A 17,813-nucleotide genomic window follows, 5' to 3' on the forward strand; every position below is an offset into this window, starting at 1 on the left:
AGGCAGCGAACCGCCGTGGGCGGAGGGCGGATGCGGACGTCGGCTCCGGGCCAATGGCGAGGCGGCGTCGCCGGGGCAGGGGCGGGGGGGAGGAGACGGGCCGCGGAGCGGTTCCGGGGCAGGTGTCGCCGGCAGCGGCGGTTGCCCGGGGGATGAGCTCGGAGAAGGGGAACGTGTCGCGCACGCGGCCCCAGCGCTACCAGAACGCGCGCGCCTTCAGGAACGACAAGTACGACACCAGCGCCCGCCGCAAGGTGAGCGGCGGGGCGGACCCCGGCGGCGGGGCGGACCTTCCCCTCCCGGCAGAGAGCCGGGCCGGGCCGGGCCGGGCCGCGCAGGGCATGGTCGCTGCCCGGTGGCCGCGGGTGCGTCGCCGGCGGGCGGGGAGACGCGGCGGCGGAGGGGCTTTGGCGGCGTTTGGGGCCGAAAGCGTGAAGAGGAGGCCGTGCGGCCTGCTGGGCGCACGGACGCCTGGGAAGGGACGGCCTGTCCCTGGGCGGTCTTCTGCCGGGCGGTCTTGGAGAGCTGCGGGATCGCAAAGCCCTGCGGCAGTGGGAGCCGAGAAACCTCCTCGTTTTTAGACCGCTCTGGACAGCGCGGGTCTGTCCAAAAGGTTCCCGGCCGTGTCAAGGGAGCAATCCGTAACGAGCCGCTTCAGTCAGCTGTCACCCGGCCCGTCTTAGGTGGCTGCGTAAGCAAACACGCTGTGTGACACCCGAGTCGTATTTATGACACGAAGGGCCCTCGTTAAGCCAAAGAATTATTAAGAGGAAGACTGAAATAAAGCATTTACTTTTGTGCAGTAAGTAAACCTTCCCCGCACTGTTTTCCGTGTGCCTTCTTGAAAGGTGTTTGGTCTCCTCAAAGTTTGTGACTATGACTTCCTTCAGACATCTTCACGTTTTGAGAATTAATTTTGAACAACTCCCCCCGTCAGCCATATAAATACCAAGTTTTACTTTGCATACTTTTTAGACGACTTAAAAAAGACTCGTGTTTGCTTTAAGGCTTTAAAAAAAAAATCTTAGAGGGCCCTTCCGAGTAGTTACATGGAAAGGTGTCTTCAGCTGTTTTATCAATGCTTTTGCTACACACGTTATCATGGTTTGATATTTTCACACTTGTTACAAAAGACCATTGTTGTCCCTTTTTGTTTCTAAGCAAGGAAAAGGTAATGGTTTACCATATATTCTTGGAACGTGCTCTATACTTGTAGTTGTGGTAACATAATAGCAGTGCTGGAGAGCATGAAGACCAAGCAGCTTACCTGAGCAGTATCAACACAAAAGTGGGATGTTTTCTCTTACAAGCTAAAATGGAAGAGTTGAGTAAAACAAAACACAAGATGACCATTCTAGAAGAGGCTTATCTGGTGCTGTTGCTGTTAAGTCAATATCTCTTTAGCTGAACCTTAGTGGATTGTCAAAAAGAACTGAGAGGAGGAGAAGAAAGTAGTAAGTTAAAGAATGGCACCAAAGAGGAAGGTTTGGGGTTTTTTTGTGGGGGTTTTTGAGTTTGGTGGGTTTTTTGGGTTTTTTTTAAGATATTGTGGGACTGGTTCTGCAAGTTGAACAGGCTGCTTTCCTGGGGCTCTAGGCAGCGCTACTGTTATTTATTGTGTGAGTCACTGCATGATCCCTGATAGGAGAGTATTTTCCTGTCTGGCCTCTACACGTACAGACACACAAAAATATCCTAGAGAGTTGGTCTACCAGAAAAGTCTTCAAAGAGAAACTGACTTCAGTTTTGTAACTGTAACGTAGTCACTTTAATACTCATGTGGCTGTTTTTCTTCCCTTTTTAAATATTTTATATCATATAGAGCTGGCTACACAGTACCATGCACTCAAATAAATAATTTTTTTTTAAAAGCTTTTGAATGTAGCCAAGATTCACTGTGGGCATAAACTGTGATATGGGACCGTGTCTTTCTCCTTTCTGTTTCAAGCTAATGGTTTCTTTTCTCTCTGTGCCTGCCAGTTCATGGAGGTGGTTGAACACAGGAACAAGCTTGAAGAAGGTGCTTCCTATTACACGGTTAGATAATGCGCGGTAAAGGGAAAGGATGCATTTTTCTTTTGGCATATCGTCATGTACAAATTCTAGTGCTAAGGGATACACAGGTGTCTTTATAATGATGACTAGGCCTGATTCTGCTATTTGAGAAATTTGAAAAGAAGTTAGACTAACAAAGATTAAGTAGTGATTAACGTCATAGTTCAGATACAGACTATGCTCAGTGATGACAGTTTTGCATCTGTTCTGTGTAGTCCTGAATGATCAGATGTGCTACAGACGTTCAAGGTGTGATGGGGGGACTGAAGAAACAGCAGCAATTTGATCACAGGGACTGATACAGGAGTGGGGTATTCTTCCTTTCCACCTCTCAGGCTCAGGAGATCAGAAGACTGCACAGCACTGCTGAAAGAGGGTGGATCTCCTGTAAATCACTGCTAATTTTTTTTAGGTATTTGGCCTATCTTTGACTACTGTTACACACTGTCCAATGCAATATTATCTTGAAAGGCTGCAGAATGCTTTTTAGCTTAAAGTTTTTATCCTGCTGCCTTTGCACACTGCATTAGCAATGTTGAGTATTAACTACTGTAGCTTCGGGTTGTACTGCGGGTGGAGTTGAGGTGTTACTTGCAGTGTTATTGTTGCTTCTCAGTGAAGCAGCATCTGCAGAAGAAATTGATCTAATAGTCTTTTGACTTTTCCAATTGTTCTGTGTTTTTTTGAAAGGTTTTGTGCTCTCTGTCTGACAGGGACCTTAACATCCATTTTCCAATCTTAAAGACCATAGATCTGATTACTTGCAGAACATGCTGAAAGATCCATCTGTCTTTCCTCTAATGATCGGTCTTTACTAGAGCATTACTCTGGGATAGGCTAGTTGCGGCAAAATACACTGCCTCTTTACTGTATTTGGGTAACTGCCTACAACAGTGCTGGGAAAGCTTGCATCCTGGGATGAACTGAAGAAGGAAGAGCCGGACAGGGTAAGATGCACTGTGCTGTTAGTTATTGAATCTTGGAATTTGTTTATGGGTGCTTGCTTTACATAGTATATTCCAGAACAGCTGTTTGCGGCACTGAGCTGAGGAATATACATTATGTTATATGAATATATATTTTATGTAAAGTATATTACATAAGTCAACATGGAAACTGGAGTAGTTCTAGAGATGAAAGTAAATAACATTCAATGAGAACATTTAGGACTCCATTGTAATAAGACGGTAAACCACAAAGTGATTCATATTTACACCCAAATGACTGATCTGTTTCTCCATTTCTTTCCTCTCATTAGGTACGCCCCAGATGATAATCCACATTTCCCTAAATTTCAGAGGTTATTAACTCTGAACCTCAGCTTTACCATAGTGTTTATGTCAGCTGCTTCTTCAGCTGTCTGTATGGATGAATAACTTGTTTTGGTGGAGACACTGGTCAAGACTGTGCGAAGGCAGTAGGAACAGAACAGGTGAATACAGAGCTTAAATGCTGAGTCACGTGATTGTGACTTCAAGCTCAGGGGGGAGATGCAGATAAACCAGTAGCCAACTGGAATTGTCAGGTAACAGTATTGGAGTTTGGTTAGTTTCTGTTCTTGCTGCAACATAGAGTAGCTTGGTAGGCTAAAGTCTACTCTCTAGCCACCCCTGTTATTCTGGATTCAGAACTGCATTCAGGCCTGGGTTATAACCTTTCACATAGGGAGAAGAGGAGCAAGCATAACATCTGTTACGGACTCTAACCTAACCCCGGTGGAGGGGAGAGAGCGAACGTGTGTGTTCAGTTCTTTGTGGGGAAGAGGATGGGAGCTGACTGTCAGTTCTTCCAAGCGTGTACATTCTCTTGCCGGTTACTTGCATGTTTTCAAATCTACGGTCACTCATCTGAAAGAAGCTATACATCTTGATCTCCAGGAGGGCCATTTGGAATTGGGCTTAGAGAAAGTTTGTGATTTCATGTGTTTTAAAGTCCATAGCAATAAAACATGGCAGGGCCTTAAATGCTAGCTTAGGTAGCCATCCATACGTAACGAGAATGGATGTAAGGAATACTTCAAGGCTTTGGTTAAAATGTTAAATGTGCTTCTCTTTAGAAAGAGATGAGAAAATATCTGTGTAGAAAATGGAATTTGAAGTAATACTGATACAATATGTGAGCAAGTGAAGCTCTTTGGTGGACTTGATTTCAGGCTGTGAAATGTGTATTAGAACCCTGAAAAGCTGGTGTCTTGTATCACAGTTTCATGTTTGTTAGTCTGCACTGACCTACTCTTAACTGCTTTGTAGTCATGTGCTGGAGATCCTGTGGAATTTTGTTTTTCTGACAAGTGTAGTCATTCAGAAATGCTTCATTCAGCCTTGTTGATTGGAGGCAGTATCACCTGTGCTCCTGACAAGGAAGATTATGCATGGCATTGACATTGCATTAATTTACAGCAGAGTAGACCACTGATGTGTGCTTGGTAGTAGGAGTCTGCTTTCAGTAGAGTAAATCAAAATACCCATAGGTTCACACATAATTAGAAACTTCCAAACAGACAGTGAGGCTTCTTTGAAACCCCATCATTACATCTTACTTTTGAGTGCTTTAATGCTAGCTTAAGCTAGGGATTATTTTGTGTGCCAAGTTAGTAGGTGTAGGTGCATGTGTTTACTTTAATACATTCTGAACTGCTTTTGGCGGGTTGTTAAATGATTTAATATTGGGTTACGTGAGCGTACAGAGGATGCTGTTTCGTTAATGCAGTTGACCTGACTGTGTATATAATATGCACATGGAATATTTTGTGACTGTATACTTTAAGACTGTTTATGTATGTCTGTATTGCATAACTGTAATTTCTTTGGAGAATATATAGAGATACTGTAAGCACTGGATGAGTTGCACTTGTCCTTGGAGGGAAGAATGGCAAAAGAAAAGAGGAAAGAGCTATTGAATAAAACAGGGAAATGAGCATTAAAAAAAAAAATAGAGAGAGAAGCTGCTGTGACAGAAACAGAAACTAACCTGTCAGAATAGTTCTCACACCAAGAAATCAATTTCAGACCATAAGCAGTACCACCTTTTTGTGTATGAGAGCTAACTACCTGCATAAAAGCTGGGTAGAGAAGTTGGAAGGGAATAATGAAGTTGACAAGCCTTGTTCAGGTCTTTGTGTGGGTGGTTGGTTTTTTTGTACCCTTAAAGGAAAGCAAGCTATTAAGTGGGCAAAAGGAAGAAAATACAAATATGTGAAAGTTTAAACAATGTACAAAATATATTAAAAAATTAATATTAATAGGAGAAGTAAGCAGCAGAGGGATTTCTTTGATTTAACTAATAACTTGCCCATTCTGACTAGGAACTGAAATACCAGGAAAGTTTCTCTTCCAGTTTGTTAGCAGAACTTACTTTCACATGTTCTTTGGTGATTTCAAAAATCTGAAAAAAATGGCTTATCCAAATCTTTAATTAGGGGCAGCTTTCTTTGCTTCTTGAAGTCAGTGTTGCCTTTGAAAGTGATACGATACTCTTTTTTGGTCAAAGGAAATGTTGAATTTAGTGTATAGAATGACAGTAAATGATCAACCTGTTTTAGTGATAGTAACATTTAAATATTGGTCATTTTTTCTGAGCAAAATAAACTTAGAAGGCAAACACAAGTCAAGGTTAAACTCTGTAAATCTCCCTGCTTGCTTGCTTTACATCAATCCATCATTCTCTATTGACTTTCTAAATCAACAGCCTGGTAGGATTGTAGAGTCATAGTCTCTCTCATATTCACATGTGCTGAGCCAATGATTAACTGCACCACCCCATACTTGAAGTGCCAACATTGAGTAAAAAATACCGGAAATTGCTGAAGGGGAGGGAGAGACTGTGCTGTATGTGTGCCTGTTAGAAGGAGGAAATTAGAACTTAAAAGCTGTCATCTTTCTTCCAATTGTTACCTTCTGAGCAGATACCAGGTGGTTTCTTTGAGTTGCTGTATTAAGATTTATGGTCCTACAGGTGACTAGGTTGAAAAGTCCAGGCATCTTTATGCCTCGATCAGAATCTTAAGTTCCACATAAATGTGATCTCCATAGCTACAATCTAATTTGGTGTCAGAAGACTCTTAGGCAGCATTTTGGCCGATGTTCTTTATCTTTGCACTGGATATTTGAAGTGTCGCTGATCACACCAAGAAGATGAAGAGTTCAAAGGTGACTGTGTAGAAGTAATCTTAATACACAGACCAGCTCCGATAGAGATTCATTGCCTTTATGCGGGTAATGTGATTGTTGCCGTGCAATTGAATTACATCGACTTTATTTTACTTTACTTTAGAGCTTCTTGTGTGTTACTTATTTTCTAAATACCTTTTTCAGTGGTGAAACAATGTGTTAATATAGAGGGAGGACTAATCTTTGGGATGAGGACATCAGATAAGATGCAGGGCTTTGTTGTTCGAAGCAAAGGTGAAGAAGGCTGAGTAATATAGTCTTTATGCCACATGACTAGTCTCTTGGCCTTGCTATGAAGTGGTATTTTCATGCAAAGATCTATACTGTGAGTAACATGAAAAGGCATCTTTGGAATTTGGGATGGTCTGCGTTTTCGTTGGTCTGATAAAAAAAACAAAAAAAAGAAATTCATCACCGCATGATTGTTGTGTATTATGGAGCCAGATGATAAGCATATTGGGAGGGGGAAGAGCTTTATAAAGCTCCATTAATAATAATTATGCATATTTCCTTGTTCCATAGCAAACGTTTAGCAGAATCTGTAATAGGCTGCATGTTTGACAAACTTTGGATTTCCTTCAGATGAGAGGTGAAAGTAGTTCCTGTTTTGTTCTGCACTGTTTATGCCACATGCAGTCCTGAGCATGGCCTTTTGCATTCCAAGTATGTTATGCATTGCTGAGCCTGTCCCTGCATCACTTAGTAACAGGGCTTCTGTCCCCAGCCGTGATGTCAGGACATATTATTGGAAACGAGATAGTTTTCAGCGAGGAAGCTAACTCCCTTTGGAAAGACAAGCAGCTGTGTTCAGCTTAAACTATTGCAATCTTTTGATGTTTATTGGGTTGTCCCTTAGCAATACTAAAAATAGTTGATCACAATAAAGGACAACTGGGAATACAAATTTCAGCATTTTTGTCTTTCTCCCGCCCTGCATTACTAATTAATGCAAATCAGGAGAGTAAGATGGGGAACTGGGAAGTTCAGGCTAATTTGCAGGTTATTAGAAGTTTATTCAGGCTATACTAGTTGGAGCCTTACTTTGTGCTAGTCAAGCACTGAACAGAAGGCTTATCTTCAAATTGCATGAATTTTGAAAGAATGAACACGGTCAGTGCTGACAGCAGTTTGAATTGCCAGCCCTTTTACAGATATCTGCTGAGAATTTACCAATGATTTTCTCTCAGGAAGTCTTCACATTAGCCAAATGTTTGTGTTGGAAAATTTAACTCATAATGCATAGCTGACATGAGAACCACCACTTTCTGTATTCAATATCCAAGCATTGTGCAAAACATTGGTTGTTTGTTTGTTTCAACATGCCAAGTCTGTATTCTTTCATTTAAAAAAAAAATTACTGTCTTTTAACTGAACCAGTCTAAAAGCACCACACCTTCAGTAAACCGCACCATGGGAAAACTCATACTGAATGGTTGAAGTTTAGTGAAAATGGAAACAACGGAAGACAAGTCCCATAGTATAGTCTTACTCGTAAATAGCATTTCCTCTGCCACATATATTTTTTGGAGTAAAATACTGTATTTTTAAAGGTAGGCTTGTTCTTTTGTCTAGTGTATTGAAGTAGAACTTTGTGGAGTAGTAAGAATCTCTTGTGGCTCATAAAAACAGGAGATTACTTCAGAAGCTACTGTATGCATAGAATAACTTCAGTTTATTTATAAAAGTATAACATAAGCTCTAATCCCAATTACTGCAGAATCTGTTCCAATGAACTTTTAGGTATTGTGAGAAACAGATGTGTTTTAGACCATGTCAATCATGTAATTTTGGTATGGTAGCCATTTTTAAGCTGCCTGAAAAAAGGCACAGTAGAATTTTTTTTGGCTATGCATTTTTTTTTATTGTGAAATTTCTATTTTTAAAGCTCTGAATGAATATGCACAACCATATGATAGATAAAGTTACTGCTGGCATTTTTAGGTAGAGAAGAAATAAAAGTAGGTTGAATGTACAAGTGTATGTTGCTTGTTATTTGAGGTAACTGTGGTTTGCTACAACTTCCCATCTCAGAATAACTTCTCTTGTGCAAATAGTACTGGCCAGTTGACGTTTCGTATTCCTAAGCAAGCTAAACACAAAATGTTGTTGAAGATCTTAAGGTAAACTTTGCATTGTCTTGAAAATACGCCATAGTTAAAATGACCATTTTGAGGATTTTATCTTAGATACTTGGGAGCAAAAATGTATTACTTTTTCATAAAGGAAATTTACGATGAAAGAGACTTTGAATGGTTTGACTGCAAATAATGTGTGGATTCTACTTTACTGTGATCTGAGGAAAAATCCGGAGACTACTTAAAGTGTGTAGTATAATGGTAGCTTGAACAGTAAGAAATTAAATGTGAAGTCTTGCAAGTTGTCTTTTTTGGACAAAACCTGTGTATTTCAGGGCTCATTTCTACTTATCTGTTTTGTAAAATGTCTAGAGATAAAATAATAAAATATAATAAATAAGTACTAGTACTAACAATATTAAAATTATTATAATAAGAATGAAGACTACCTCGAAGTAAAAGACTACCTCAGCACTCTTTCCACTGAAGAAAATTACTAGCAATAGATGTATATGAAATGCTTATGTTAATATCAAACAAATATCTTTCTAAATACTGTATTAATCACATGATGGGTGGAAATGCTTTCTAAGCAGATTATACTCATAAAAGTAGCAAATCTTCAGTGTATACTTATTTTAATTTTTATTTATTTATCCAGAAAATAAATGCTAAGCTTCATGATGGAGTGTGTCAGCATTGCAAAGGTATCTTGGAGTGGCGGGTAAAATTCAGCAAGTACAAACTACTATCAAAACCTAAAAAATGGTGAGTAAGTACTGTGTGTTAATCATTGATAATGTAGTTTGTGAACTTTTTGGAAAATATTCTAGTTTTGGAAACTCACAAATAGTAGCTGCTGCTATATGACATCCTTCAAATGTGGAGTCTGCAACGGCAATATATATGCAATGTTAGTTTTCTAATTCATTAGTCTTTTATCTTAAACTTTTGAAAAGAAAACACAATGGTAAAGCAACTGCTTCTCTTTTCGCTGTTAAAATGTTTGAGTTGTGGACCTGTAAGTTTACAAAACTGTCAGTGTGTCCTCCTGAACAAAATGTCAAACGTGAACCAGTTGTAACGTGATTTTCTGCTATGAAAACCCATTGTTAGAGAAATGAGGAGAGGAAGGCTTTAATTTTGTGTCACATCAAAACTTATCAGCAACACTGCTGTCAGCATTACTGAGGCCTCAGTTCCTACAAAATGTTTGCAATACATGCATTTCCTTACCTCTTAGCATGTTCTCTCTTTTTGTATATTAAATGTTTAGCATTGTTTGCATACAGCTCTGTACTAGGTGGTTTTGGATAAGTACATAACAAAGGTGATAAATATCTTAAAAAATATTTATAGGTTTGTGATACGTTAATTTTCGGATGTGGATACTCTCTGCTTCCTTCTTACTTGCTCAAGCTGCAGAGGTCCTTACCTCTATGGCTGCAGACACAGCCAGTGTTTCAACAGTGAAATGTTGAATTCAGAGAACTACAGCTGGGCTGTGGTGTATGATATAGCCACCTTTGTCAGAGTAGTTTGTTCTGCATCTCTGGGTTGTTCTCAGTTACATACTTCTGAAATACTTATGAACTGCTTGAAGAGGTTATGTAAATGTATGTGTGCAGTTCCCTGAATGACGGTGTATTTTATTTTGGTTTTCAGTAGGTTGAAAGGGAAGGAATGTTTGTTCATACTATATCCCCCACTTGTGAGAAGTTTTACTTTCTAATATGAAACCATATGCAACAAATATTTTGGTTTTAGTAAACAATTTAACCCTTTCATGTAAAAAAAAATAAATTTGATTAGGTAGAAGTCTTACTGGTTCTCAAAGTAAACATTCTGGGTTCTGTTCACCACAGGTGAAGTTGGGATTTGTCTTTTTTTAACTCTTTCTCAAATGACTGTGTGCATCCTGTTTAAAAGTAATGAGCTGTAACAAATCATGTGGTGGTGGATCTGGTTCTTTTGCTTCTTCTCTGCCTGCCCACAAAGGAAAAAAAGCAGGCAAAAAAGCTTGTAAATCAGAGGAGCACTGGAAATAGAAAAAGTGGCAGTGTGGGGCAGCTGCTTATGACAGAATATGTGATCTTTTTCATCATATTTTTGAACAAGTAAATTGGGCTGCAGACCGTTCTAACTCTACAGGTGGTGGTTTCTAGCCCAGCCTACAGCAGTAAAACAGCTGAGTGGGCTGCTGTTCTGAAGGGACATGACTATGAAGATTTTTAATGGGTGAAGCTTCCAGGCAAAGTAAACACATTATAGACATTAAAAATGTGACTATATGGAAAAAAAAGGAATTCTTCACGTCACAGACAATGGGAGTGGAGGACTTCTCTGTACCTGAACTTATTTCTAGTTTTTTAACATCTTCAAAATTATGATTGTTGGTACAACTACAAGTTATCCCTACTTAACTTTTATTTCAAGTACTTAATTATTACAAATTAAACTATTTAAAGAAAAAAAAAATCTCTCAACCTTGCATTGATAGTACCCCTGTTTGATGTGACATGGGTGGGAAGAGCTGTAGACTTTTTTTTAATACTAATGCAACTGAACATAGAAGAAAAAAAAAAAAAAACCACCAAAACTAAGTAGGTATTTCCAGTGACATCTAACTGTAGATTTTTCCTGGGGGAGAGGGAAGACCAGGAACACTAGACAGTTTAGACTTTGCTTTTGTCAAATGTGTCCTACAGGAATTTTTGTGATATTACAGCTTCTTAAGGAATTGGCTACGCATATCCTAATAATGAAAGCTCAGTGGAGCCTAGATGAAGAGAGTAGGGAGAAGGTGATAACGCTTCAGAATGGGATTTGAGAAAGCAAGTAAAGATTCTGTTTCGCTAGATGCTAGTTAGTGCATCTCTCCTTACAAGGCATGCAAAAACACCTGGTATTTTTCTTCAGCCTGTTTTAGCCAAGTCTGCAAATCCACTGTTCAGAACTGTATGTTAAATCTTTCCTGACAGACTTTTGAGTGCCTGAGGAACCAAGAAGGAATGACTTTTAGGACAGCTGCATTACGTGGGATATATAGTTCCGGTTCTGTTCTCCAGAAGTACAAGGCTTTAGAAATACCAGCCAAATGTTGAGCCATAGCATTTTATAAATGAATTAATCTACAGAGTTTTATCATATCTTGAAAAAGAATAGCCAGGAACCTCTACATAGTTAGGTTGGGTTTGTTCAGAATACAGTTCCATGCAGGTTTGAGTTCATAGAAAGCAAAGTCCAGCACTGGCTTTGTTTGTACTCTTGAGAAGTTCAAGAGGAAGACATTGTAGTGTTTGAATTGACAGGTTTTTATTTGTAAAGTGCATACACCTTTTTATACCATATTCTTATTTGCTTTTATCGTTAAACCAGAAGAAGAACTTACGTAGCTTTTAAAGTAAAACTATCTACTGAAATGAATGGAAAAGTTTCTTTTGTCACTTTAAATATAAAAATCCGTGAGTTTAAGTTTCTTCTTCGCTTCTTGTTTTAATAATTCTTCCTAAAAAACTTAAAGGAGAGGGAAGACAGGCAATGATTTTGATAGTGCTGCTTGTTAAAACACCAGTTGTTTCATATGAAACTGGCCTATAACATGTTGTTCCTCTTTTGAAGAGTATGTCTATATTGTCTTTGAACACAGAATGTTTAATAAGTGTCCACAAATATTTTTTTAATCATGTTTTCTTTCTCTTCACAGTGTGAAGTGTCTCCAGAAGACTGTAAAAGATCCTTACCATATTATTTGTCGACCATGTGCTGGTAAACTAGAAGTTTGTGCTAAATGTGGAAAAGAAGAAGAAATAGTAATTCCGTAAGTAGCTCGTAGGTTACATAGTTTCAGTACTGCACTGTTTCTTTCCCCTTTAATAGAGCTTGTTTGGAAACTGCCAAGAAGCTGTACTTTATGCCATATTCTGAATAATCCTGACAGAAATCAGTAGGAGTTATTACCCTTTCTTCTGCTGAAACTAGGGGTAAAATGCCTGGTGGTGTTAGTGGGGCTGGGCCAAAAAAAGTCTTACTTGGATAAGACGTTTTAATACTGAAGGATAAATTGCATATCTTCCTTACGAACAAAGCAGTTCAAAATGGATTTTGGTATAGAGCACCAATAAAATATGCATAAGTCAATTTACTGTTTGAATTTTGTCTGTCATTTGATGATTCAGTTACTAGTGAACAGAAAAACTAAACAAGGGCTGATATTGAGCAAAGTTACTGCAATATATTTAGCAGGCTTTTAGGTCTTTTACTCTTTTACTAGAGTTCTTTCTTTATCGAGCATCCTGCATTAATTTACTAGTTTGTGACAACTGGCCAGCAGTTGCTTAGTTGGTCAAACTGTTCTTTTTTTTTTTTTTTCTTCACAGACCCTTTTTCCTGTACTATGTTTTATATCTTTCCTATTCAACATGAAATTAACTTCAGGTTATTGTCCCTCTCCTCCTCCTCCCCACCTCCTACCCCCTTCCATCCCTGGTAGAATACTCTATCTTCCATTGCATTCTTGTTTAAAAAGCAAAATAAATTCCAAAAGTGGGTGGTGATAACATCCTCTTTCCTTCTGCAGGATTGATAAAGGACAAGACAGAACTGAGGGTGTGACTACTAAAAACGGCCAAGAGAGCAGTGGATTGGAGGATGAGCTGGATTTTGATACAAATGTCAGTAGTACAGGCAGTGGTGAAGATTCTGATGTGCTTGAAGAACGATTTAAAAGTATGAATTTTGAAAGGACAGCGATCTAAAAGGTTGAGTTTATATGAGAGACTACACGTATTTAAAAGTGGTGAACCAATGTTTGCCTTAAAATGCTCTGAAAACGTGTTTTGACACCTAAGGTCCTTGCATATAAATGTTGGCACTGTGTATTATGAAGCTTTTGTGGGGTTTTGTATAAATAAATATTTTTTTGTATTAAGAGCAGAATTTCTTGTGGAAAGATTCAGAAATTGAATCTTTAAGCATAGTTACTTCTTGCATACATGTAACAACTTCCTGTTTCTCTGGAGTAAAGCCCCTTTTTCTAATTGTTCCAAATTCAATGTTATGCGACTGTTGTATTGCCACTTGGAAAGCTACATGAAAGTCTAGAATGAATACAGAGTCTTGTCATAAAAAGGAAGAGCTAAACCAACAGTTTGCTGAAGGAAGAACTTGCAACTTCTGTCAGTGAGTTTACAAACAGGGTCGAAATACCAAATGTTAATTACCCTTATGCCTGTTATTTCTTTTCTGTGCGAAAAAAGAGGGCCTAAATGCCATCACCAGTACAGTTCATGAGCAGTTAATGCTTATTTACCATATAGAAGTACGCATTACAAATTTGTGACTTTGTTATTCCCAATGTTTTGAAAAGAAAAAAACTGAAGACTTTTTAGGTTCTCATAACAGGTGTCACTTTCTTTTCCTTTGACTGCAGACCTAGTGTAGTTTGCTCAGATGTGAAAACACTTGTGTAGTGTAGTGATGCTTATATAGTTACTCTCTTCCTACTTTCAGTTCTTTCTGGGGGTTATTTCAATGTAGATTTAAGCTCTGGGAAGAACTTAACTGAATTTGCAGTTAACTATCTTTTGTGGGGCTCAGGATGGTTTGATTTCTTCTGTACTGTATGCTACCTCTATAAATAAAGCTGAAGAAGTACTTCCTAGTAATTAAATGGTTTAACCTATGACAATATACTATGCTGTTTTTACTAACTGCATAACAGCTACACATCTGCTTTAGTGTTCTGCCTGATTTGCAGTAGTGGGCATTGAAAAATTTGATTCCCAAACTACCTTCTTCAAATGAATTGTGAGGGACTTCAGCTCTGGGATTATTACATACAGACACACCCCTACCCCCAGTGGGGGAAATACTGAAACTTTATCCTTTGGGTAGAGATAGCTACCCTGGGGCTGCTGTAGTTGACCTTAACTTTAAAGAAAATCTAGTTACCAGGATGCAGAGTACTAAGACATTCAGCTCTCAATAGCCTAGAAACTTCTGATTTAAAGGACAGCTTTAGTATCGACAGTAACAGGCAACAGCAAAATTCTTGTAATCAGTCATGGAACAGTGAGCTCTTACTGTTTTTTCTTAACTGTGTAGGTGCTTGTCACTACACATAAGGCCTTAAGAATGAGCTTTTTCTTTTACTATCATTTATTTAGATATGTCTTTCACTTTTGTATTGTACATTATAACACCCTTTCAACTTTTCTAAACTATTTCTAAGTTTGTATCTTAATATCTAAAACATGCTTTTGTAATGGTCTTTAAAGAACTAGTAATCTGCTTGTTGGTTTTTTTTTCTTTTTGTTTTTCCTTTTCTGTGCTGCCCTTGTGTTGTTGAATAATTTGATTCCCTAAGGTTATTTTAATTTTTCTGTCCCATCTACATCTTTTGCATAGGTAGATTTTTGCTAAGTATTTTGTGATAACCACTAGCAGTAAACTATTGAAAAACACTCTACTGGTCTTCTCTGTTCCCGTGATGCATTGTGACTTTTGTGGCTTTTCAGTGAGACAAAGTCTAAAGTTTACTGAGTGTTTGGGTGATATTCTTATTACATAGTTGTTTGCAGTCATAAAGGACTAGGACTGATGACCCAAACAACCCATCTTCTTTCTCCACCCACTCTATAAATACGTTGTTTGTAAGCTAAACCACTAGTCTTGTGATTAAACATACTGGTTTTTTCACTTAACTGCAACTAATACAAAAGAAGAAATTCAGAAGTTTAAAATTGTAGAAGGGAAATGGTTTGTCTTGGAAAAGTCAGTGAAGCTGCAAAGCACCAAGAGGTGCTTAGTGACAGAAAAGGAGGTTGTCTGCTGTGTTTAGAAGTGACTGGAAATTGGTCTGAAGGTCATGTTGGTGTTGACAGATAAGTCCTCCCAACAGAACAGCAGCGATATCTGACTTAGTGTGACATTGCCTGTTGTCCTGCCAGCTAGCGTTGATAAAGACAGAGTGAACAAGGAATATCCCCCCTACACACTGCAGAACACTGTGTCGGCGGGGTAGAGAGAGTTAATAAGTAATCTGGAGTTAGCTTCAGGAAGGGTCTCTGAAGGGGAAACCATGAGTGTCATCAAAAGTGAACTTGGCTTTTGAAAATTACATACGTATGGGAAATGTTCTTCCACTTGGAAAAATTAGGTAATGGCCTAGCCCTTTGCCCAAAGGTGAGAGGAAATCCTGAAATGATAGGAAAACATGTCATGGAACTGGCAGGAGCTGTATAATGAGAAAATCAGGGGAAGGGCTCTCTTCTCAAAAGTGGTGACACAAGCTGTCAGTGGTGGGCAAGAGCAGTGCCACACAGATGAGCAACGTGTAGCAACAAAACACAAATGTTAGTGAAAGTTCTCTGAAGTTAGCATCTTCATGTCACACAACTAATGCTCTGTTTGGAGTTCAGGTGGGCAGTTGATACTACAGTTGATGAAACTGCTGTGAGCGAGCACAGCTGCAGTGGTGGCTGGCTGGTGTTAGTCCAACCTCTCTGAAGACAGCTTTTGGTTCTGGCAAGCGTTCTGTCCTTTAGTCATAACTGCAGTTAAAACATACACTTCTGAAATGATTGCTGCAACTAAAACCATGTACGATGGTGGTTGTGAGTCAGCTTGCACAATTGCTAATTTGGAGTCTGGGCACATTTGCTATTACAGGAAAAAGGAATTTGTATTTTACTGAAGACACCTCTAACAGTAATAAAAGGAACAATTTTAGTTTTGTTTAATTTTGACTGAAGTTAGAACATATTTGGAATTACAGTAAGATACTATTTTTCTAAGACAGTTAAGTAATAGTTCTGAATTGTAAGGTGGGGTTTTTTTGTGAAGAACTTGTTGAACAGAGGATTATGCAGGGGCAGGACCCCTTTAATCATAGAATCATAGAATCATTTAGGTTGGAAAAGACCTTCAAGATCATCGAATCCAACCATCAACCATGCCCACTAAACCATGTCCTGAAGTACCCCATCCACTCACTTTTTGAATACCTCCAGGGATGGTGACTCAACCACTTCCCTGGGCAGCCCATTCCTCTGGGCAATGTTTGACAACCCTCTCAGTAAAAAAATTTTTCCTAATATCTAACCTAAATCTCCCTTGCCTCAACTTGAGGCCATTTCGTCTTGTCCTATCTCCAGCCACCTGACAGAAGAGACCAACACCCACCTCACTACAACCCCCCTTCAGGCAGTTGTAGAGAGCGATAAGGTCTCCCCTCAGCCTCCTCTTTTCTAGACTGAACAGCCCCAGTTCCCTCAGCCACTCCTCATCAGACTTGTGCTCCAGGCCCCTCACCAACTTGGTTGCCCTTCTCTGAACACGCTCCAGCACCTCAATGTCTTTCTTGTAGTGAGGGGCCCAAAACTGAACACAGTACTCGAGGTAAAACCCTCAAGTTTAAACCCTGCTCCTCAGTAAGTTCATACATAGATGAGAAAATAAAAAAGGAAGGAGATCAAAAGTCATCAAAGAGATTTCTGAGAAAATCTTTAGGGTAGTTGCATAAGAGGAACAATCTTCAGAGTTTTTAAAGAATAATGAATTTGTGTTTCTAAATTTCACAAGAGGGGAAATAATAGTACCACCATGCCTGCAGGGTATTGAGATGGAGTTTAAATGATCTACCTAGGATGACTGATCGGGGGTTTCAGGAATTTAACTGAACCTTGTGGGTACTTAATGAATACATTACTGAAGAAGAGAATGGTAGATGTTAATAATTAGTCATCCGAAGGATAAAGGTGTTGCAGTGATGCTGCTGACACAGTTGGATTCCTGTTAACTGATTGTCCTTAGGAGTGTTACCAATTCTCATTTAGTGTGACTCAACACTGACAGTAATTAATTAGATAATGGACTGTTGGTATGTGTAAGGCAGGCATGCAAGATGATTCTTACTTCACAAGGGGAAATGTTTATCATAGGCTTGAGCTGTCAGAACTTGTCATTGTTGACTTGTACAGGTTTCCAGAAAACTGAATTCCTATATATAAGGATTTCTTAGGACAATCTGGATTCATTGCAGTATGAGGAGAGTCCGGTATGGACACAGAGCTGCCTTCTAGCATAATTCCATAATGATCTTCTCTGTCAAAGTTTGCAGGCATCTGTGAGACATCCTATCATCAAATGTTTTGAAGTATCAGGCGGTACAAAAAACATTGCCCAATGATTTACTTATAGTTTTGCATGGGCTGGGCTCTTCCATTCTTGACTTAGCTACTGATTAATATGTATTCCTCTAAACTACTAAAATAATACCAGCCTCTGAAGGTTTACAGGACTACTGGTTAATTAGGAAAAGGGTGGCTTGTTTTCTCCCTATAATGGGCATGTAATTGGATGCTGAGATGCAAATCATAGCATTAGCAAGGAAAATAGAGGAAAATATAGCAGGTAATCAAATGTGAGCCACCTTGTAACCCTCTAGCCCTACAATTATATGTGTTTTCTTTGTTCAGGAGTTCTCACAAGTAAACAGATGCTGGTAGAAAAT

The 17,813-nt window shown here is 39.1% G+C and overlaps 1 protein-coding gene across 1 annotated transcript; it reads left to right on the plus strand.

The window, feature by feature from the left end:
* The first annotated feature begins 89 nt into the window (after positions 1–89).
* CZH9orf85 (chromosome Z C9orf85 homolog) lies at positions 90–13,954 on the plus strand. The gene is made up of 4 exons (XM_030004845.2): positions 90–254; positions 8,961–9,067; positions 12,006–12,119; positions 12,879–13,954. Exons 1-4 carry the CDS (start codon positions 153–155, stop codon positions 13,054–13,056), a joined length of 501 nt encoding a protein of 166 aa, XP_029860705.1. The 5' UTR covers positions 90–152; the 3' UTR covers positions 13,057–13,954.
* The last annotated feature ends 3,859 nt before the right edge of the window (positions 13,955–17,813 follow it).

This window comes from Aquila chrysaetos, chromosome Z, assembly GCF_900496995.4.
Source record: "Aquila chrysaetos chrysaetos chromosome Z, bAquChr1.4, whole genome shotgun sequence".
NCBI classification, from domain to species: Eukaryota; Metazoa; Chordata; class Aves; order Accipitriformes; family Accipitridae; genus Aquila; species Aquila chrysaetos.

Bases quoted from the DNA above. Each gene is read 5' to 3' on its own strand.
- CZH9orf85 (XM_030004845.2), top strand. From the start codon at position 153: ATGAGCTCGGAGAAGGGGAACGTGTCGCGCACGCGGCCCCAGCGCTAC. The intron at 255-8,960 runs GTGAGCGGCGGG...TTATTTATCCAG, and splicing joins ACACCAGCGCCCGCCGCAAG to AAAATAAATGCTAAGCTTCA. The intron at 9,068-12,005 runs GTGAGTAAGTAC...TTCTCTTCACAG, and splicing joins CTATCAAAACCTAAAAAATG to TGTGAAGTGTCTCCAGAAGA.